Source organism: Paroedura picta, chromosome 12, assembly GCF_049243985.1.
Source record: "Paroedura picta isolate Pp20150507F chromosome 12, Ppicta_v3.0, whole genome shotgun sequence".
Taxonomy (NCBI): domain Eukaryota; kingdom Metazoa; phylum Chordata; class Lepidosauria; order Squamata; family Gekkonidae; genus Paroedura; species Paroedura picta.
In genome coordinates, this window is record NC_135380.1 from 29,629,717 (window position 1) to 29,652,179 (window position 22,463).

At 48.9% G+C, this 22,463-nt stretch overlaps 3 protein-coding genes across 4 annotated transcripts in view; 1 reads left to right on the forward strand and 2 right to left on the reverse strand.

Moving 5' to 3' along the window:
• Positions 1 to 6,253, reverse strand: part of LOC143821561 (dual specificity testis-specific protein kinase 2-like) — a 35,042-nt gene extending 28,789 nt beyond the window's left edge. For both annotated transcript variants that reach the window (XM_077305682.1, XM_077305680.1), the window contains exon 1: positions 6,113 to 6,253. The gene's annotated coding sequence lies outside the window, so the exon portion shown is untranslated. The remainder of the gene's footprint in view (positions 1 to 6,112) is intronic.
• On the forward strand, positions 3,416 to 21,882 carry DPP7 (dipeptidyl peptidase 7). Its single transcript, XM_077305686.1, has 13 exons — positions 3,416 to 3,590; positions 4,869 to 4,982; positions 6,358 to 6,497; positions 6,760 to 6,923; positions 7,268 to 7,403; positions 8,324 to 8,405; positions 9,382 to 9,548; positions 10,796 to 10,856; positions 18,523 to 18,641; positions 19,399 to 19,555; positions 20,398 to 20,462; positions 20,590 to 20,660; positions 21,602 to 21,882. The coding sequence occupies exons 1-13, from the start codon at positions 3,521 to 3,523 to the stop codon at positions 21,705 to 21,707; spliced, it is 1,452 nt and encodes a 483-aa protein (XP_077161801.1). The 5' UTR covers positions 3,416 to 3,520; the 3' UTR covers positions 21,708 to 21,882.
• LOC143821560 (kelch-like protein 13) lies at positions 9,808 to 17,480 on the reverse strand. The gene is made up of 4 exons (XM_077305678.1): positions 16,241 to 17,480; positions 13,284 to 13,536; positions 12,257 to 12,417; positions 9,808 to 11,364 (listed from the first exon to the last, which is right to left on the reverse strand). Exons 1-4 carry the CDS (start codon positions 17,294 to 17,296, stop codon positions 10,990 to 10,992), a joined length of 1,845 nt encoding a protein of 614 aa, XP_077161793.1. The 5' UTR covers positions 17,297 to 17,480; the 3' UTR covers positions 9,808 to 10,989.
• Positions 21,883 to 22,463: the final 581 nt, after the last annotated feature.

Here is a 22,463-nt window from a genome sequence, read left to right on the forward strand (position 1 = left end):
CTACTGTATTTGCTTCCTCTCCCAATTTATAATCATTGCAAATTTAATGAGCATCCCTTCTATTCCATCACCCAAGTTCTTCATAAAGATGTTGAACAACACGGAGCCCAAGACAGACCCCTGAGGCACTCCACTTATCACTCCTCTCCAAGAGGATGTGGAGCCATTAACAAGCACCCTTGGGGTGCAATCTGTCAGTTACAAATCCATCTAACAGGAACAGGAACAGCAAGTTCCTTTGGTACCCTTACATCAGTTGTTCTCAAACTTCCTAATGCCGTGACCCCTTAATACAGTTCCTTATGTTGTGGTGAGAGCCTCTTGTGGCGCAGAGTGGTAAGGCAGCCGCCTGAAAGCTTTGCCCTTGAGGTTGGGAGTTCAATCCCAGCAGCCGGCTCAAGGTTGACTCAGCCTTCCATTCTTCCGAGGTCGGTAAAATGAGTACCCAGCTTGCTGGGGGGTAAACGGTAATGACTGGGGAAGGGAATGGCAAACCACCCCGTATTGAGTCTGCCATGAAAACGCTAGAGGGCGTCACCCCAAGGGTCAGACATGACTCGGTGCTTGCACAGGGGATACATTTACCTTTACCTATGTTGTGGTGACCCCCAAGCAAAAATTATGCAAGTGTTCTTTCACAGAAATTAAACCAAAACAGACCAATGGGATGAAGATCCATTGTCCATGATTGTGCCACAACCTGGAGCACCTGGCAGGAGACTGCCCTGCACTACTGGTGTGGCTGCCGGCTGAGTGCGGGTGCCTGCAGGAGGAGGGGCAACAGTGGCGACCACCACCATGAAGCATTAACTTTCCCTCCTACCATGAAACTGGCCCTTTATTTTTTTTAAAGAATATGATTTGCAGACAGAACTTACCACTGAAATGATTACAAAGAGACCTCAAAATGGAGACAACTCAGTTGGTGGAATAGCCTCTGGCTAGCCATGCCTTCAAGGACACATGAGGAAAACATGGATTTTTCAAGTGTATTACAAAAATCAAGGCATCTCCTTAAAAATAATTACTGGAGGGCATTTGGAGAGACATTAACCACTTACCTCATGGCACGTTTATGTTTATTTAGTGAGCGATTCGAGACATGTGCAGCAGCAGCAGCAGCAGTACATGATTTGCAGAGGAACAACCAGCGATCAGAATCATGAGATGCCCTTTAAAATTTTTGGTATACAAAACACCTTGGGCAGGACCCTAAAAGGGGTGCAGAAAGACCATTCAGGGTGCAGTTCTAAGAACATTTTCCTGGAAGTAAACCCCATTGAATAAAAGATGGCTTACTTCCAGGTAGATGTACTTAAGATTGCTTCATTAGAGAGCAGCCCTTGCTTAGGTATACTGGTTAAAGTGTTAGACTAGGATATGGGCAATGCAGGTTTGAATCTACGCTCTGCCATGGATGTTTGCTGGGTGGCCTAGAGCCAGTCACACATTTTCAACCTAACCTACCTCACAGCATGGTTATAAGGATAAAGTGGAGGAAGGGGAAATTTGTAAGCCACTTTTGGTTTCCATTGGGAAGAAAAGCAGCATATAAATAAATGTATCTAATATAACAAATGTCTATACTTTCCCGTTTAGTTGTCTTTTCTCCAAACTAAAAAGTCCTCAGACCACTAAGCCTTCCTACATACTGAAGATGCTGCACCTCCCTCCAGGAATGGCCCCCAAGACATTTGCCTAGCCTTGACCAGGGGCAGGGCTAGGGCCTTTTTGGCCCTGGCCCTGGCCCCACCTAGTGGAATGAGCTCCCAGGAGAGCTACGAGCCCTGACAGAGCTGAAAGACAGAGCCCGTAAGACAGAGCTCTTGGTTGAGGCTGAGAAGAGCTGTCCCAGGATTTACGAACTTTTCTTGCTCTACAATTTTTGAGGTAGGATGAACAAAACAGATCAGTAAGATGTTTTTTTGTCTATCACTGGGGAGAAAGGCAAAGTATAAATGAAATATTAAATGAGGTGTACTCCCAGGAAAACATTCTTAGGATTGCACAGTCACTTGGCAATGAATGGGGACCAACTACACATCAGCCCTTGGTTCAGTTTCAGCAATTCTGTGCAAGGTGCTGTCCACTGTCTACAAATAATATGGCCCCAGAGAACAGACTGACAAAGGAGTGGCTGGTAAAGAAAGGTTTGGGAAGAATTCTGAACTCTGTCTTATTCCTCCTAAAGCCCTCTTGAAAAGGGATTTGCCTGGACCATGGCCAATTCCAGAGCATACATGACAATGAAATACCCTCACATTGTGGCAAGGATGCTTGCTGCTAGTGCCCCCATGCTGTCTGTAGCTGGGCTTGGGGACTCCAACCAGTTCTTCAAGAACGTCACAGCAGTAAATTGTGAGAGCTTAGATTAGGTTTAACTTTGTCCCATTAACAGTACCTCACCATCCTTACCTTCACTAGTTTGCATGAATGTGCAAGGAAGAGTGAACAAAGGCCTCCAGCTCTTTTGACACACCTGCCTTGCGTCATTCTGGTGCGTCAGAGATGGGGAAACAATCCAAACAAGGAGACTATTCTGCAGCCAGCCAAAAGCAGCACTGAAATAGAAGCATCACACTTAATATAGCATCATATTCTCCACAAAAACACATCCCTACTTTTTCGTCCCATCCAGCAAACATTCCAAATTGCTTCCAGTTCTGTTGCCGTACTCATGATCAATTGTTAATTTCCAGAACAAATTTTGAGTTTATGAATTTATAATCTTGTAAACTTTTGATTTTTTTTTCCTCCATTAATTTTTCATAATGATATCTTTTAGCTTAATTTCAACAAATCATAAACTGTTTTAAATGCCGGGGTATCACAAGTATTTTGTTTTTATCCTTCATGTCTTTGCATTCTGATTCAAGACTGTATGACTATATAAATATATATAAAATAAAACACAATTTCTGGTCCAGTGTCCAGACCAACAAGGTTTTATTTTTGACCAACAAGGTTTTATTCAAGGCACCGAGCTTTGGTGTGCACACACACTTCCCCCGATACAGTGTCCAATTGTTAATTTCCAGTTCCTCTTCACCTGAGGAAGGAAGGAAGCCTGTGAGCACGACTTCTCATTTTGTGGGTAGCGTAAGCAACTGGGCGTCTTCAAAAACACACACACACACACATTTATGATGACAATGACATCATTCCAAAACAGCATCCATCCCTGCAGCAGCTTGGCGCCCCATGCTGGACCTTCTCCCCCCACTGAACTAGGGCAGCCTCTGGTATTTGCGCGGGGCACAAGGCGTGCTTCAAGAGCCGCGCTCCAGCACCCTCCAGCTTTAGAGCAGGGCTGGCCCAACTGTGGCTCCCCAGATGTCCCAGGACTACAATTCCCAAGAGCCCGCGCCCGGGTCACTATGGCGACCGCAGCAGCCCCGCCCTCGGGCGGAATGGCGTGATGACGTCTCCGTCAGCTGGGGCGCATGTGATTCTTCGACCGAGCCGGCGCACATGACCGGTGCCCCGAATAGGAGTCCCTCGAAGAGGTGTGCCGGTGGCGATGGAGACGCGGCTTGCAGCCTGGGCTGCTCTGTTGCTGGCGCTGAGCCTGGCTGGGAAGGCGCGGGCAGGTGAGAGCGGGGGTGGCACAGCCGCTCTGCACGTGTTCAGGGGCGCTCTGCCCGAGTTTGCATCTCAGGGTCCCCGGCTGAGCCCTGCCTCTGGGGGCCTGGAGGACAGCCTGGTGCAACGGGGGGCTTGCGGGGGAGACCCAGCTGCAGAAAAGTCAGCCTTCAGCGTCCCTACCTGGCCTTGGGCCCCTCAGTCTTTCTGCAGGAAGCTGGGGTTTTTTTTCCAGGGAAAAACTGGGTAGGGCGTGTCTTCGGATACCTGCCCTGAGCTGCTTGAAAGAAGGGCTGGATTAACATCCATATGTGTGGATGAACTCTGGCTTTGATGCATGCCCTATAATACACGTTTCATGGGTGGCCCTAATTGGGCCTCCCTATCCTTGACTATACATAAAATGATATTTGTCATAGCAGTTGGTTTTTGATGTTCGTACTCTTTAATCAATTAAAAATGAATAGGTCGTTACAAGCCGGGTGTGTAATATGGCTTGGCTATATGCAATTAATGTGACGCTGGGTGAAACAGATGCAAATCTAGGCAAGATTAGCAAGGACACTTTATTGTGGGCTCTTTGTTGCTACAGTTATTCCATTGGTTGCCATTTGGAACACAGCAAATTACTGGATGGGGCGAGCTGTGGTTCAGTGCTTAGTCCTTCTCAAGTTCCTCAATTTTCAAGGCTGCCTCGCCTCCCCCACCCTCCAATTTCTAGAGCACAGATGAAGCCGGCTCACTTTCAGTTCTGTACAGTGAGCCTTCCAGCTGCCCCTCTTTTCTGGTCCCTGCCAATTCCTAGGAAGATCTAACTCAGTAGTTCTCAACCTTCCTAATGCCATGACCCTTTAATACAGTTCCTCATGTTGTGGTGACCCCATAAAATTATGCAAGAGTTCTTTCTCAGAAATTAAACCAAAACTGACCAATGGCATGAAGATCCATTGCTCATGATTGTGTATAAATTGTTTTTTTTCCAGGGTGTCTCAGTTTAGTTCTGTCTCCTGTCCCACCATGCCAATCTCGCTCTCTTCCACTGCTCCAGACAGACGAACGCTCTATCTCAATCTACCCCACAAGGCTGTTGTGTGGATGGTGCTCCCCAGCCAAGCTGCTTGCCCTGCAGCAACCCCTGTGAAAGGGTCGTTCGACCCCCAAAGGGTCCCGACCCCCAGGTTGAGATAGAGAACCACTGATCTAGCATGTGCTTCCCTCTTTGCATGTGCATGAGTTAACTGTTCGTTGTTTGAAATCAAACTCTTAACATCAGTGCTTCACTGTAGTTTACAGGACACCGCAGCCTGACTTTGAAGAGAAATATTTCAAGCAGTGGCTGGATCACTTCAATTTTGAATCATATGGCAACAAAACCTTTGCACAGAGATACCTCATCACAGGTATGTACTGTGGCTGTAGGAGGGAGGTGTGCTGGCTACGTTTCATTGCATGGACACGTGACTTGGGAATAAAAAGAACTGCATAATACATGCAATTCAGCAAGCACGTCCCCTTCCACTTTTCTGGACAGTACTTTTCTCTGCCCAGTACATCAAATTGGTCCTGAAACACCAATGAAAGGAAGGGGGTTGTCTGAGAGACCTTGGGGAGAGCATCTGCTTTGTATGCTGATGGTCCCCAGGTCATTCTCCAATCAAAGACATTCATAAAGCAGATACTATGATTTTTCCCCACTCAAGGTCCCACAGTAAGACAATTCTGAGTGAGAGGGACTGATGGTCTGACTTGGTATAAAGCAGCTTTATATATTCAAATATGATTGTTTTCAGGGCCAATTTAAAAGCTCAGAGAGCCAGTTTGGTGTAGTGGTTAGGAGTGCGGATTTCTAATCTGGCATGCCCAGTTCGATTCTGCACTCCCCCACATGCAGCCGGCTGGGTGACCTTGGGCTCGCCACGGCACTGATAAAACTGTTCTGACCGAGCAGGAATCTCAGGGCTCTCTCAGCCTCACCCACCTCACAGGGTGTCTGTTGTGGGGAGAGGAAGGGAAGGCGACTGTAAGCCGCTTTGAGCCTCCTTCGGGTAGGGAAAAGCGGCATATAAGAACCAACTCTTCTTCTTCTTCTTCTTAAGCACATAGAGGTTACTTACCCCAGTGGTCCCCAACCTGCGGGCCGCGGCCCGGCGCCGGGCCGCGGCTCCCTCTCCCCGCCCCCCCCCCCCCCCGCAGTAAAAAACTTCCCAGGCTGCAAGCTTGCGGCCCGGGAAGCTTCTTACTGCGGGAGGGCGGGGAGAAGGAATCGGGGCCGGGCCGCGCCCATGGCCCAATATGTGGGCGCGGCTCGTGGGCGCGGCCCGATGCGGGGGCGCGGCTCGATGCGGGGGCGCGGCTCGATGCGGGGGCGCGGCTCGCGGGCGCGGCTCGATGCACGGGTGCGGCTTGCGGGTGCGGCCCGATGCGGGGGCGCGGCCGCGGGTGCGGCCGATGCGGGGGCGTGGGCCGCGGGCCGCGCCCCAATGCCCTGCCGGTCCCCAACCTCAGAAAGGTTGGGGGACCACTGACTTACCCTTCTCCTTGTACAATGTGAATTGCTGTTTGGTTCCTGGATGATTTTTCCTAACAAGCAGGAATTCAACTAGTGAAGCATGCCGGTAAAACCTTCTCTAGAAGCTGAGTCAGACATTATTGCCAAAAACCATGGTCATGATTATGCATGGTAAGGCAGCTGCCACAGCCCAGGAGCATTGTCAGCAGAGTCTTGAGAAGCCTCACCATTCCCTCTGTTGTATTTCTCTTGATGCTCTCATGTAGATAAGTTCTGGAGAAAGGGAGTGGGCCCCATCTTCTTCTACACGGGGAATGAAGGAGACATCTGGGACTTTGCTCAGAATAGCGGCTTCATCCTGGAGCTGGCAGAGCAGCAGAATGCCTTGGTGGTCTTCGCAGAGCATGTGAGTGTCTTCCCAACATTTTGCGGGGAGGAGCAGGGAAATGTGCCCACGTAACCATCTGAGCCAAAAGCTGCTGTTGTTTGGTTAACTGGGTCCTCGGTGTCAATGAGATCAACAGCTGTCAACCTGGCGGAGAGAACATGGCATCAGATAAGTCTTAATGAAGGTAGCATCTCAGAGGTAGAGCTGCTTCAGACTGTGGCCCTCTAAAGGCTAGCGTGTTTATTGCCACTTTTCACCAGCCTTTGTCACCATCTTTCAGAGATATTATGGGAAGTCACTTCCATTTGGGGCAGCCTCTCTACAGCAGGAAAATATCGGTCTGTTGAGCATGGAGCAAGCCCTTGCTGACTACGCAGTGCTCATTATGGAGCTGAAGAAGCAGCGTGGAGCAAGGGACTCTCCTGTCATTGCTTTTGGAGGCAGGTGAGTGCTCCCTCCTTTGTCTTCTCCACTTTTGCTGATGCCCATTCATCTGGGGAAGGCATCCCTTAGGGCTGACAACCTGTTGTATAATAATGGTCATAGACTTTGAGCAATACAGTTTGACTCAGCTTCTGAAATTATGTCAGGAAGGGCTGGACCGGTTATGCTATTTGCATCAGGATACTCCCCATTGAGACTACCCCTGCATTGTCCACTTAGTTTGATTTTTTCCATCTGTCATGATATTTTGCTTCCCTTTGGGGATCCTTGGGCTCAGAGCCATCCCGGAGAAGGTAGCCATGCTGTAGTCTTGACCATGCAGCTTTTCTCTCCCATTCCTGCAGTTACGGAGGGATGCTCAGTGCATACCTGAGGATGAAATACCCTCACGTCGTGGCAGGGGCGCTTGCTGCCAGTGCCCCCGTGCTGTCTGTAGCTGGGCTTGGGGACTCCAACCAGTTCTTCAAGGATGTCACAGCGGTAAATTGATTAGGTTGAACTTCGTTGCATTAGCAATACCTTGCCATCCTTATCTCTACTAGGAATCAGTTTGCATGAATGTGCAAGAAAGAGTGAAAAAAAGCCTCCAGCTCTTTTGACACACCTGCCTTGCGTCATTCTGCTGAGTCAGAGATGGGGAGACTATCCAAACAAGGATACTATTCTGCAGCCAGCCAAAAGTAGCATCGAAACAGAAGCATCACACTTAATATAGCATTATATTTTCCACGAAAACATGTCCCTACTAATAAGTCAGGAAACATTCCATCTGTGCCCCTCCCCGTTTTCCTTTTGTCCATCCGTTTTCAGCCTGCCAGATGGCTTCCTGTCTTGTTGCTGCACTCATGAATCAGTTGTTAAATTACTCCTTCCTCTTCACCTAAGTAAGGCTGTAAGCAATATTTTTCATGGTGTGGTCAGCGTAAGTAACTCTGTGTACTTTAAAAAAAAACATTTATGATTGTAATAACTTAATTACCAAACAGTATTCATAACTGAAAAGGAGGTAATTTTGTGACCTGCCAATTGAAAATGAGTACTAAAGCCTTGCACCCCACCCTTCTGAACCTGATAATTTACAGGCGGTTATATTGCCAGGGCGAGGCAGAGCTGGATGTAGAAAGAAGGAAGCACAATTCAAGGGGAGGGTAGCCTTGAACAGCCTACGGTTGTGATCAGACAGACAGGACAACCTACCGCTGTCGTTTCATTTTAAGTTCTCCATCAAATCAGCACTTATCAGGTCTAAAAACAAAATGGAATACTGAGAAATCACTGGAATGTGATAAGTTGCTAATGATGCTGTCTAATTTCTCTGTAAAAGCCAATGGAATAAGTAGTGGCAGTTCCAAACTAAACTGCTAACATCGAACTTTCCACTGTCTCTTTCATTCTGATAGGATTTTCAGAACTGCAGTCCATATTGTGTCAAGGCTGTGCAAGAAGCATTCTGGCAAATCAAAGACTGCTATCTAGCTGGAGGTAAAAGAAGCTAACCTGTTACGCGGGGAGAGGTTTCTTGAGAATCTTTCAGTACTTTGAACTCCTGGAGCATGCAAAGTGCAATTTTCAGAGAAGTTTGGGGAACTTGTTTCCCCTGAGTGCATGTGGATATCTTCATAAGGAAGCCCTGCTGGACAGAATCATCATCTCATTGACTTTCAAACAATGTAGAAAGATGTTTTTTCAAAGTGCAAACAGCTCCTTCCCAGACTGGGCAAGCTGTTTCCGCAATTGGGGCTCACATCAGTTAACATTTCCTCAAATTTGCCTTCTCCATAAGCAGAGTTGCTCAGCTGGTTTGCATGTTTTACTCTTGCAGAAATGTAAAACTCTCCTGTTTAATTTGGCAAAGAATGGTTTGGTTATGTACAGGGAGTATGTATGGGAATGGGAATGTAGCAGGAGCTGGCAGTTACTGTAGCAGCCATGACCGTGCTGGCCTGGTTGATGAGTATATCATGATCTGTTAGACATGTTTACTTCAGCCTTGGCGAAAGGGAAATCTAGCTGATCACAGAGTGCTTTTTACTATGCTCAGACTTCTCTGCCACCAAATGTGGCTGGATGCAGCATAAATCTGGCTTCAGGAGCCCTTCAGCTGACTTGGGGCCCCTCAGATTTAGTCACCCCAGTCCCACGCGATTGATGGCCCTAGAGACGAGGTTTGCCATTGCCTGCTTCTGCATCATGACCCCGGTACTCCTTGCAGGTATCCCATCCGAACACTACCTTAGCTTTTGAGATCTGACAAGACCAGGCTAGCCTGGGCTCTCCAGATCTGGGTGAATGTTTCCTTAAATAGGTCTAAATAGCTCTCTACACTACAGCCATGTAATTAGAAACTTGATTTTGCTGTTAAGTGAAAGCAGAAACCTTAGACATCTGAGTGCTGCGTCAGTTTTCCACACTTCCCACGTGACATAACCCAAAGGCCTCTTTTCCCTGTTGCCTACAGCATATGATAGCATCAGCAGTAAGATGTCGTTATGTGAGAAGCTTTCTTCCAAGGAAGATGTCTATCAGCTGTTTGAATTTGCTCGGAATGCCTTCACCATGATGGCTATGATGGACTACCCTTACAAAACTGACTTCATGGGCCACCTGCCAGCAAACCCCGTTAAGGTGAGCACCTCTGGAAGGTACGGCTCAGACTTACTTGGCTTGCTTCTGAATGCAGTTTTCCAAGTATTACTATGGCTGCACCTCCTTGTTAAGCAGACTTAACCAGCTTTGTAAGTCCACCAAAGTTAGCATCCCACAACAACACAGGATTAGCTAACATGTATTTACATTCGTCATTTCTTTGTTTTACATGCAAAGAAAAAGGCACACTTTCTGCTTGCGTAAACACTGCTTTCCTGTGCTGAAGGCAATGCACAATTCCCGCAGGTGAGCAAACCTGGGCTTAACAGCTGGTCCATCTTCCTAGGGAGCCTTGGGAAAGATGGAGCACACTTGCAGCTCCCCTTCCAAACAGGACTAATTCACTTTACCGGCAGTGAAGTATCTCCCTTCTGGACCAGATAACGTAAAAGCAGAGGGTGAGGGATAGAAGTAATTTTGTTGCTGGTAATGTAAGAATTGGCTTTTCCCTCTAGGGTGTACTACACTATGGGGAATTACAACATCACTTGGAACTTTCTGCTGGGATGAAACCCTAAAATGTTACATCAATACTGTTCTTTGTTGGCTCCAGGTATAACTATTTTGATGTGGTTTTTTTACTACTCTTCCATCTTGTCTGCAGTCTCTTTGCCCCAGTTTTCCTTCAGGTCTTGGAGATGCTTTGTTGACGCTAAGGCAGTAGAGCTGTCTGTTGATATCAGCTGAGCTGCTTGAAAGCTGGTTTAGTGTACTGGTTGGAATGTCATACTAGGACAGTGGAACCTCAGGCTCAGGAACATCTCCTCTTGGGCACAAGAGCTCATTGGTGACCTTTGCTATCCATCTGTTACATGGTTATCAAATATGTCATGAAACTGAACATTGTGAAAAATTACTGACACAATGAATAAAGCCTCAGAGCTACTTATATTAAAGTAGATCTGAGGCTTTCCTTGCCATTTCTCTTGTGTCAGTAATTTTTCATAATGCTCCATTTCATGACATATTGGATACCCATGTAATAGATGAATGAAAGTCCCATCCACACCTGTATGCCAAGTGCCGACCTCCTTGACTTTGACATTCGTTGATGCTGCCACATCAGAGTTCAGAGTTCCTTGACACAGTCTCATTGATCATGTACCTTGCTATTGAAAAAGCTGTGTTAGAATAAAGAGTTGTGTAGAGGGCAGCCTATATGCGCTGCCCTCCATAAAGGAGGGGCAAGATAAAACCTAACATGGTGTCCGTCTGTGTCAAACCAGGTTGGCTGTGAACTGATTCTGGCAAACCAGGACCGGCTCAGAGGCTTGGCAGCTCTTATAGGTGAGTTTCAGTCAGACGTCCTTTCCAAAGCCTATGTGGATGCTGAATGTTCCCCAAGAGAGGGTTGAATGTTGCTGTTGCTCATTGCCAGAGGAGAACTTCCTGCTGGCTTTTCCCTTAAATGCCTTCCTCCTTATGGGATATACTTGTTGGTGATGAAAAGGCTGAGAGTGGATTTCTTCTGGCTGGCGACTGCGGGCTCTGCTGCCTTCTGCTGCTGCTTGCCCTCGGGCCAATGAGACAGCCGGACAAAGCAGCAGGCGTGATCCACCAGGGCCTGGGGCAAGGAACAGGCCTTCTCCCACACTTTTCTGCTGGGGCTGCAGACAAAGACGCCGTCGTCTTTATTTCTGTGCCGCAGGGATCCCCCACCTGTGATGTAGAGTTGAGACTGATTCACAGCCAGGCCAAACTGGCAGCGGTCAAAGGGTGAGAGGTTGAGCAGGGTCCATTGATCAGTGACTGGGCAGTAGGACTCAGCCTCGTTGATGGGGATCCAGTCCTCCTCCTGCAAAGGACCAAAAAGGCCATTGAATGTGTGTCAGGCTCTGTGGTGCAGAAAGAAAGGAGGGAGGAGGAAAAGGCTCAGGCCATCTCTAGCCCACAAAGAGCAAGCTTCTAGTTGCTCCAAACGGTGACTCAGCTTGACACAAAATTTGACCCTTTTAGGGTTCACAGTATGCCCCCTCTGGACATACTGCCTTAGCCTTGATAGCTTTGTAGCAAGGCGCTTGTTCAGGAATGTGAGTCTATCCTAATTAGCCCATGCTAGTTAGTGCCATTTTGGTGTTTCAGTGATCTCAAGCACCAAAATACCCTGACCTGTAGTCAACTGGGGGCCAAGTTTCTAAAGAAACCTGAATGAACTCTGAAGGCATTTAAAGGGACTGAGAGCCCTTCAAATGCACTCTCTGTCAGTTCCAAAAATCTCAACTATATCTGGAAATAGTTCAAGCCATTTTGGATAGCCAAAACACACAAACCCGCACACACACAGCTGAATTAATACCCCCCAAATAATAGTAAGGTATTTTTCGTAAGTGTTTTTGTCTGTTTGGATTAGTCAAGTGTATACCCCTACTTTACAGCCATTAAAATTATTGAAATTACACTGAAAACAGGTGCCCTGTGTCTTACAAAAACAAGTGTTATGACAGCATAGAACCAAGATCATGACTAGGGTAGTGCACTTCGGCAGCCATTCCAGGCCAAAGCAGCCAACACTGTGGAGATGGAGGGGTGGCGCCAGTGTGCAGGCACCGGGTTGAGCACTGCCATCGGTGCTGTGTTGCTGGTTGCATTGGCCTGGAACGGCCACTTTGGAAGCTGAAGTGCACAACCCTGATTCACGACTGTCAAGAATGGAGACTGTCACATTTCAGCCCTTTGCATCCACCTACATTGTTCAGTGTCCTTCCTCCGATACAAAAGATCCTGTTTCCAACTGTTGCCATTCCATGGTCACACCGGGCAAATGTCATCGGCCGGTTTCTAATCCAGCGACGCAGGCGGGAAAGGTAGCTGTATGTGTCACGGGAGGTTTTGCCAGCGGAGAAGCCACCTAGTGGGAAAGGGGGACAATGACTGTTCCAAAGCTGCTTCAGTGCAGGTGAATCCACCTGCATTCGTGGGAAACTTTTCATGTCCTGTGATGATCGGGACTGGAGTGTCCATATAAAACACGTGCTCTGTAGTTAGGCTGAGAGCTCTCAAGATCTGTTGGCTGGGTGAAAGTATTCTCCTAGAAGGGAAGGAAGGCTACTTTCTGACAGCTGAGCTCTTCCCCTTCTGGAATTGCCTGTCCCTAGCCTTTTCATGAGACCTGACTGCCGAGACCAACATAATTAGAATGATAGAATCATAGAGTTGGAAGGGGCCTCACAGGCCATCTAGTCCAACCCCCTGCTCAACACAGGATCAGCCCAAAGCATGCTAAAGCATCCAAGAAAAGTGTGTGTCCAACCTTTGTTTGAAGACTGCCAGTGAGGGGCAGCTCACCACCTCCTTAGGCAGCCTATTCCACTGCTGAACTACTGTGACTGTAAAAAAATGTTTCCTGATATCTAGCCTATATCATTGTACTTGTAGTTTAAACCCATTACTGCGTGTCCTTTCCTCTGCAGCCAATGGGAACAGCATCCTGCCCTCCTCCAAATGACAACCTTTCAAATACTTAAAGAGGGCTCCCATGTCCCCTCTCAACCTCCTTTTCTCCAGGCTGAACATTCCCAAGTCCCTCAACCTATCTTCATAGGGCTTGGTCCCTTGGCCCCAGATCATCCTCGTTGCTCTCCTCTGTACCCTTTCAATTTTATCCATGTCCTTCTTGAAGTGAGGCCTCCAGAACTGCACACAGTACTCCAGGTGTGGTCTGACCAGTGCCGTATACAATTCCTTGTCCAAGCAGGTGCCACCATCACCTCTCACCTGAAATGTAAAGGATCCCCTTGTGGGCTGCTCCCACGTGGTCAGCTACAGGCATTGGGAAGGGCGTGATGGGCCGCCACTCGTTCTCGGCAGGCCAGTACTCCTCCGCTGCATTGGTGAGGGTCCCCAGCAACGCTCCTCCCCCCACGGCCACAAGACGGTCATTCAGCACGTCTGCGTGGAAGCGAGTCCGTCGATCCAGCATGCTTGCCACTTGGAGCCACGAATTATGGCGGGGGTCAAACCTGAACACCTGGGACCAGAAGAAGGGTGCTTTTTGAGGATCGGATCGCATAGAGCAGCTGAACATTAGCTGGGTTGGAAGCAAAGGAGTCTCCTTAAAGAAATGACTGCTATTTTCCCATGTTGTGCTTTTGTGAGTCGCTCTGCAGCTTCCAGTACTGAGCTCATTCCAATCTGAGCTACAAGCCAAACAAAAGGTGCATCCAGGGGCACCTTTCAGACCAACAAAGTTTTATTCAAGGGGTGAGCTTTCATGTGCCTGCACACAAAAGCTCACCCCTTGAATAAAACTTTGTTGGTCTGAAACTTGCTCCTGGGTGCATCTTCTGTTCAGACTAACACAACTTTCCACCTAAGTCTGAGCTACAAACTGGCAGGGACAGTTTGGGGAACAGCACTGTAGTGATTTGGCAGAGAGTCAAAAACTTCCACTCAAGTCATTTTTTAAGATAGCACATTCTGTTGCTGACAATCTCTGTGAAACCCAAGAGCTTTGTGTAGAGACCGCTCCATTACAGCTATTCTGTGTGGGTCTGAAAGGCCTGCTTTGAGTTCAACTGTATACCACTCTGTTTCTTCTGTTGGTTATTATGTTTTCAGGCCCTGCCTGCCCCGCTAAAATTAGGGAGAGAAGACTGCCGCACTCAGCAACAGCATGTTTTTTAGGCAGCAGCCCGAGAGCTGAATGAAATATTCTTATGGATGTAGACTTGAGGTTCTAGACCAGGGGTAGTCAAACTGCAGCCCTCCAGATGTCCATGAACGCTGGCAGGGGCTCGTGGGAATTGTAGTCCATGGACATCTGGTGGGCCGTAGTTTGACTACTCCTGGTCTAGACCATTGTTTGACATAAGGCTATCAGAAGGAGGAAGGAAGAAACAAAGTGCTTGGGCATATGTAAACGTCTCCAAGGTGATGCAACTCATTGACCGTCTTGCATTCCAGTAGGCATGTGAGACAGAGGTGCTTTCCATTCTTCTCCTCTGCCCCGGATCCTGGGCTTGTGGTGCGTTGGTATACCTCTCAGGGCTTCTCTCGCTTTTCTCAGGCCTTTCCCAAACCAGCTTTACTGTTAAATTCTGGGGAGCATTGCAGTAAAGCCTAGGAGAGCCAGTTTGGTGTAGTGGTTAGGAGTGCGGACTGGCATGCCAGGTTCGATTCTGCACTCCCCCATATGCAACCAGCTGGATGACCTTGGGCTCCCCACAACCCTGATAAAGCTGTTCTGACCAAGCAGTAATATCAAGGCTCTCTCAGCCTCACCCACCCCACAGGGTGTCTGTTGTGGGGAGAGGAAAGAGAAGGCAAATGTAAGCCCCTTTGGGAAGACAAAAGCAGCATATAAGAACCAACTCTTCTAAATGGCTTTTGTGCAGTTGGGAAAATCTGGGTTTCCCCATACATGCGGCAGCCATTTTCCCTGTCCGCACAGCAGCCATGGTCTTTCCCTGGGCTATTTTGGGAAGAGCTTTATTTTTTTTTAAGCAGCACTAGAATATTATCACTATCACAGTATGTGTAATGGTTTCTTTGTATGCACAGGGTTTTTTCTGTTTTAAAAAGCAAGTCTATAACACCTTCTGTTGCTCAAGATATAAAAGAAAAGGCCATCCACAGTAGAAGGGCCTAGAGATGTAAAGAAAGCAGGCAAGCTGGGAATGTATAGAACCCGTTAACTCCCCCTAATATAACATTCTATCCTTATAACAATAATCTGCTGGGGGCCTGGGGCAGAAACTGTAATTGCAGGAAGGCCTGTCCCCACTGTGCTTCAGCAACAGGAAAGCTGCAGTAGCCTCTCACCAGGTAGAAAGCAGCAGAAGGGGATCTTCAGGCAGACCAAAGGAATTGGTGGCTGGGGACAACAGTAGGCTGCTCTGGACACATAAGAAAAGGTGGGGATCATGAGATTCGTGCAGCTTGCTTATGTGTCAGGTGGGGAGGTAAAGTGGTGCTACGCATCTTGGCCCAAGCAGCACACAGAAGGGAGAGCTGCTTTGGCCTTAGACGTCGTCTTTCCTTCCTACAGGGAGACCCACTTTGTGGAGTGGGAGCCTTTGCCTTAGAAACCCGGAATTAAAAGCCAGATGCAGCTTCCTGGTCGCTTGAGCCTCTGGGTTACAGTGGGGTCCTGTTGCAGGATGGGTCGTTTTGCTTCAACATCTTGACATGCAAGGGCTGCTACTTTGGGTGTATCCCAAATTCACACATGCATATTTCCCATTTGGGTGGCCTCTTCCCATCCCTTAATAATGCTGCATGTCTGAGCAAACACATTTGCACTCCTGCACGAACTGAAAGCATACAGCAAGGGGACTGTTTAGTTTGTCAGACTGGGAAGCAGCTGTGGAATACGAAAAGATCCCAAAGGAGCATAAAATTAGAAGAGCAGGGGTGTTAAAATGGAACAGGGGACTGATGAGTGGGTGGCTGTGAATAGAGAGTTTTCCTAAGCACTGTCTTTAAAAAGCTTTCCGAAAGAAAGAAAGAAACAGTGTGGGATGGTGACTGACGGCTCTTTACACAACTTGCCCGCAGGCCAGGATGGGAAACGGCAGCGCGGAGTACCTGCTCTAGGAGGAATCTAACTTTTGCCCAGAAGCATGAATGCTGAGGCTGCCTAGGGGATGAAGTTGTCACCTGTGTGCCTTCAGGCTAAGCAGCACAGAAAGGAGCAGGTGCAGAATTCCTTTGCGATGAAGCTCTGCACTTACCTCGTTCGACGGATGTTGCCCTGTAGGGTCAAACTTGCTTTGTCCCCCCATGACGAAGACGAAGTTTTGGATCACTGCAACGCAGTGGTTGTAGACGGGACTACCGAGGTCCCCTATCTTTCCCCACGAGTGACAGCCCTGATCGGCTGCCCATACTTCTCCGCAGACTGCATTGTCTGCCGTCCTGCCTCCGAGGACGAGGAGCGTATCTGTGCTCCCACGGACCTTTGTCCGCTCAGTCTGGAGGGCGGGCTGAGCGTATGGCTGGGAGTGATAGTCCAGGGCTTCCTGCAGGTAGCGGCGGCATGTAGGGTCAGTCTTCAGGAGGGGTGTTTCCATGATGACTTTCTGCAGGTTGGGCAAAGGGATAAGGGGAAGTCGTATGTGCCTTATTATGGAGGCTGCATCTCTCAAGCACATGCTGTTATGGCGTATCCAGCACGCAGCTGCACAGAAGAGTTCCAGTTCAGTGAGGCCTTCTGTGTCTTCTCCTTCCAAGATCTCCCGTAGTGTATCCCCATCGAGCTTGTTCAGCTGCAGCGGATCTGTCAGGATCTGACCGCAGTGCTGGCCCACGCAGCGCCTGGCGTTCTGCTTCAGCCCTTCCAGGCCGTGCCTTTTGGCAATGTTGAGGATCTCTAGGCAGGTGTGCTGATTCAAGCCTTCCTCCAAAAACCGAAAGCAGAGCAGGATCACCTCCCGGACCAGCAGCACTTCTGCAGCCCTGAAGGTCTCCTCGACGTTCTGGAGGGTCAGCTCAAGCTTGTTGGAGTAAATGAAATCCAGAAGGTTACGGAGGCCCCGTGCAGTGACGGAGGCCAGTTTGATGTTGGCGTCTTGGCTGGTGGCATCCCCGAGAAAGTGCATTTTGCAGTAGCTGCTGACAGAAGCCAGAATAACTTTGTGGGCAGGGAAAGAGGTTCCCTCCGCCTCCAACGTGACATCACACAGGGTGTTCTGGGAGCGCAGGTTCCCCATTCCCTCCAGGAGCTTGGCCAGGTAAGTGTCTGAACAAAGACACTGGCCCTCCGCCCAGACTCCATTGCTGTGCAGCATCGTTCCAGAAGTCCTGATCTGCAAGGAACAGCTCCTCTGTCCCACAGCCCCTGGACTGTCCTCTTACACAGAGGCTCACTCAATCTAGAGGTGCATCTCTAAGACTTGGAAAGTCACACCGACTTCTCTGACTGCAGGTAGTGGGACCAGCCGTCCGGTTAGCTGTGCTATGGGCTGGGCTTGCATTTTGCTTGCAATGTTTTCTCCCTGGGCTGCTATGAGAGCAGGTCAGCTGATGTGTCATTTCCCAGGGAGCACTCTCCCCTCCCTCCCTCCCTCCCTCGGTTCCGTTCATGAGCACAAGAGGTGCCCTGTCTGTTTTCCTTCTGCAGTCATGCCTGAAGTGGCCAGGTACAAGCCCAGACTTGCCTGCTGCTTTTCACATTACCCAACATCGTCCAAGGTGGAGGAAGTGACTTGGGTTGTAATGCTGAGGAGCAAGGAGCAGGAAGCCTGTGGAATTCTGCTTTCTGTCACTTCTGCAGCATCCATATCAAGGCTGCATGTAAAGTGACCCGGCTGATCAGTTCCAAAGCTTCATCCAGTCCAGCATTTCTCCCCCTGGACCTCTTTGGGAAGCTGATAAGCAGGACGTGTGGAGAGAGTCGTATCCTTGGGTTTGGAAGTTGACTCTTTCCTTTGAGCTGCCAAGGCTAAGACGAATTCCATTAGTCACATTTGCTGAACCCTCTGCAAAGCCATGTAAGCCACCAGCCACTACCACAGCCAGGGCTGGAAAATTCTGCCTACTCATGTTTGCTGGGCGTGATCTCGAGTTTTAGCATAGGGGAGAGCCTGAGAAATGACGTTCTCCATATTCTCCGTACTGCTTAGTTTTGTAAGCCTCTCTGATGTATCTTATCTCTCCCTTCGTTGTCTTTGTTCTGAACTGAAAAACCCCAAATGCCTCAGTCCTCTGATCTTCACGTTTGCTTTTTTCTATATCTTCCTTAGTGGTTAGGGTGGGTCTTCAAAACCCCAGGTGACTGTTCTAAAGCATGCACACACACAGCACTTCTAAAAAGTGTCCTTCTTGCCCTCTTCTTTCCGCAGGGTAACCCAAGAGCTGCTCGCTAGATCATACAAATGTTCTCAACTGGATCCAAACTTGCTTTAGCTGACAAAGAAGTACCTAAGCCCACCCTTCCGTGTTTTGTTTTGGTGATTTTCATGTCTTTTGTTTAACCCCGACCTCCTCCACCTGACCACAGTCCTGTGTTCCGCAGGCGTATTCTACAACTCAACGGGGCAGGCACCCTGTTTTGACATATACAAGCTGTACCAGAAATGTGCAGATCCAACCGGCTGCGGCACCGGCTCAGACTCCAAAGCGTGGGACTATCAGGTGCGTTTGGGGCACGAGGGGAAGTTCCTTGGGGAAGGACCCCCTCCTTTGATAATAAGGAAACACAAAGTAGTAGTGATCTTAACATTTGATCCGAAACACTGGCTTGTGACTCCAGCTGAATCCAACACTGGTGCCAGTCTAAATCAGTGGTTCCCAACCCCCCATCCGGGGACCGGTAGCGGTTCGTGGATCAGTCGGTACCAGGCTGCGGCTCCTCCTCGTCCTCCTCTCCGGCTGCTGCCTTGGGGGCTGCCCTGCCACTCTGCCACCGGCTCACCTTTGGTGCTCTCCAGTGGCCGCCATGACTGGGGCTTCCCCTCAGAGTGGCACTGCACAGCTGCTGCTGGCAGCGCCCCACAGTGGGCAGTGGGAAGTCAGGGGTGCCGGCGGGAAAGCTAGCGGAGCAGGGGCTCAGGCAGCGGCAGCAACGTCCCTCGGCAAAAGACTACCCCCCCCCCCCCGGGCCTCAGTAAAATTGTCAAACATTCACCGGTCCCCGGAGATAAAAAGGTTGGGGACCACTGGTCTAAATGACTAAAGTTAGGATGTTTGCATCAAATTGTTTTTTCTTGAAGATGGTGGTCAGTCCTGGGAGGTGGAGGGAACGCAAAACCTATGATGGGCAACAAACCACTAGTGCTTCCCGCTCTCTTATGCAAGCATACTGAGGATCTTGCAGGATGAAAACTTGCTGTAATCCCCCCCCCCCCAAGCCACCCACCCACGGTTGCTTAGACACTGCTCTATCTCCTAGGCCTGCACAGAGATCAACTTGACCTTCAACAGCAACAACGCGACTGACATGTTCCCAGAGATTCCCTTCACTGATGCTGCCAGAGAGCAGTACTGCGTCAGCAAGTGGGGCGTGCACCCCCGACCATTGTGGCTACAGACCCATTTTTGGGGCAGTGGTGAGCAGCAGTTCTTTCTTTGGACAGGGATCAGCCACCGCTAGCCTCTGGGGCAAACCTGCCCTCCTGAGTGGGACCATTTGCTGCTGTGTTGCTAACCCAGAGACAAAGGAGAGATGGGTGAAGTGGCACAAGGCAATCAATCCCCTGGGCAGGGCAGGGACACCGGCCTGCAGTCCTCCAGCCTCTGCTCTGAATGCTTTCACCGTGGCTGCTGGGAGTGGGGGGATTGCTGCAGATTCTTGCGGTTCACAGGTTGGCAAGCCCCCGTTTTATTATTTAAAAAACACCTTCAGTCCAATCACGTGACACAGCCTGTGTCATCACACTTACTGAATTTACAAGGAATGTTTGCTTTGCTATTGACACTGCCTCCTGCTATTCACCAATTTTGCCATTCGGTGTGATCCCGAGAACAGATCCTCCATGAATGGTGAGGTCTACTTCTGTAGTCCTCCTGTCAGGGAAATGCTTTGTTCTTTTGCCCATGATGAGGCACGCTTGCACAGATTCCTTGAAGCCTGCAGCGGCAAAGACAGTGTGTTGCCCAGACTTCTCTTTCCCATCAAAATCCGCTTTGCACTAATTCACATCCACAGCACATTCCTGCCAAAGTGTTGCCACAGTCTATCTGGCCGAGGGGCAATGTGCCCACTGGCTTGACAGATGCTGGTAGCTTGTTTGGAAACTTGTAAGCGTTGAAGTCCTTTCAGTAAAGCAGAGTGAGGAAGCTCAAAGGGAAAGGTTGCATTTTGGCTTCTGTAGTGTTGCTCATGCAACAAAATGGATCCTCTCAGGGCTTGTGTGGCCCTTTCCTCTAACGCCTTCTCCTGTTTCCCCAGATCTGGCTGCTGCAAGCAACATCATCTTTTCTAATGGAGACTTGGATCCCTGGGCAGGTGGCGGTGTAAGTATCTCAGGAGGAGACTTCCCCCTTTCCCTTGTCTGCACACCAAACCGTTTCCCATTGAAGGCTTCCTTCTTGAGTTGCTAGGCAGTCTCCAAACAGTCTTGGCTTCTGGATATCGTTTCAGATTAGAAAGAACCTGAGTGCCTCGCTGGTCGCCATCACCGTTAAGGGAGGTGCTCATCACCTGGACCTCCGGTAGGTGTTGTCCAAGCAGGTAGAAGGACTGTAAAGACTTCCTGAGTGATTTTGCATCACTGCCATGGCATTTATATCAATGAGTGAAAGGACTGATGAGTGCGACAACGAGGTTCAAGTGGGCAGCCGGGTTGGTCTGAAGTAGTGCAAAAAAAAAAAAATGAGTCCAGTAGTACCTTTAAGACCCACAAAGATTTATTCAAGGCATGAGCTTTCGTGGGCAGGCATGCCTTGAATAAATCTTTGTGGGTCTTAAAGGTGCCATTGGATTCAAATTTTGCAGGAAGGAATGGTTTAAATCCCCCATTTAAATGTTTTGAATCGTTCATTTATGCTACTAGCCAAAATTGGGAATTTTTAGTGCAGAAATTATAGGCATCACTTTTTTACCCTCCTCCCAGAATACAAGACTATTAAGGGTTTTAATATATATTTTTATGTCTGTTTTAAGGGGATTTGGGGCTTTTATTCAGATGACTGTGACCCACTGCGAGCCTTCGGGGAGCGGTGGGGAATGAATGAATGAACGAGCAAGCAAGCAAAAATGTTTGTGCCATTTCCTTAGCTGGCCTCACACTTGCAGACCCTTGGTGGTTGTTCATGGACAGCTGAAGGAGGTCTTGTTTTTCCTAGCTATTGTAAGCCCTTTACCATTTAAAAATGCTGGGTTTTCAATCCAAATCCTTCGAGAACAAACATTCCAGAGCAGCAGGATCCTAAGCCTAAAACCTGAGGTTCCCCCAGATGGAACCATTTTCTTAGCCAAAAGCAGGGGTAGTCAAACTGCGGCCCTCCAGATGTCCATGGACTACAATTCCCAGAAGCCCCTGCCAGCGAATGCTGGCAGGGGCTTCTGGGAATGGTAGTCCATAGACATCTGGAGGGCCGCAGTTTGACTACCCCTGGCCAAAAGCATTGAACGTTGTTTGGTTTCCCTACAGGGCGTCCAACCCAGCTGACCCGCCCTCGGCCAGAGAGGCTCGTCTTCGGGAAGCAAGCCTCATCCACGACTGGGTGAAACTGGCAAAGGAAGGCCTTGCTTCTTGAATGAACCGGCCTCTAACCACGCTTTACCTGGAGTCGTCGAGGCAGTGTTCTGGGGCTAAGCCACTCAAAAAGCCCTTTGCTAAGGAAATGAGCATTCGTGATGTGTCCTCCTGAGGCAGTGACACTTACTTTGCTGTATGTTTGTGGCAGCAAGAATAAAACTGTCCAAAAATTACTCAGGCGCTCAGTTTTGCTTTGTGTGCATTTCCCAGACATTGGAGAAGATGACACAAGCTTTGCCTTGATAGCATCTGGAATTGGATCTTCAGCTTCACAGGTATTGGCTTTCTTTAATGTCTCTTTTTGGGTGTGGGAGGGGGGAATCGGGGCTAATGCAATTGCTGGCTCTTAATTGTCAGCAAAGGGATTCAGGCTCTCTTGTCAATACCTTGAAATAGCATAATCTGCAGTACTGAGAGTAATGGACCTAGTCTTGCACATCCCTTGGTGAAATTAATCACAATTAAACTGATCTTAGAGAAGCTCCGGGAGGGAGATATTGTGCCAGGGTTGGCTACACTGTGGTTCTCCAGACTTTGGACTACGATTACCGTGAGCCCCCACCTGCTCATGGGAATTGCAGTCCACGGACAGCTGGAGAGCCACAGATTTTCTACCCCTGTACTATTCTAATTCTATCCATCTTGAGTTTGCGAAAAGCTAGTTGAAGTAAAACCATCTGCTTTGAGAAGCCTGTGAGGAAATACAGTTCCAGTGTTGACGGGCAGCCCCCAAACGCAAGCAAAGCCCATCCGC

What these genes read in the sequence shown, in the direction of transcription:
- DPP7 (XM_077305686.1), top strand. Translation starts at nt 3,521, where the DNA reads ATGGAGACGCGGCTTGCAGCCTGGGCTGCTCTGTTGCTGGCGCTGAGC. An exon ending in TGGTGGTCTTCGCAGAGCAT is followed by an intron (nt 6,498 to 6,759) that starts GTGAGTGTCTTC and finishes ACCATCTTTCAG; the next exon opens with AGATATTATGGGAAGTCACT. An exon ending in TCTTCAAGGATGTCACAGCG is followed by an intron (nt 7,404 to 8,323) that starts GTAAATTGATTA and finishes TCATTCTGATAG; the next exon opens with GATTTTCAGAACTGCAGTCC.
- LOC143821560 (XM_077305678.1), bottom strand. Translation starts at nt 17,296, where the DNA reads ATGCTGCACAGCAATGGAGTCTGGGCGGAGGGCCAGTGTCTTTGTTCA. An exon ending in GGGGATCCTTTACATTTCAG is followed by an intron (nt 12,418 to 13,283) that starts GTGAGAGGTGAT and finishes CTTTCCCACTAG; the next exon opens with GTGGCTTCTCCGCTGGCAAA. An exon ending in GAGGAAGGACACTGAACAAT is followed by an intron (nt 11,365 to 12,256) that starts GTAGGTGGATGC and finishes GGTCCTTTGCAG; the next exon opens with GAGGAGGACTGGATCCCCAT.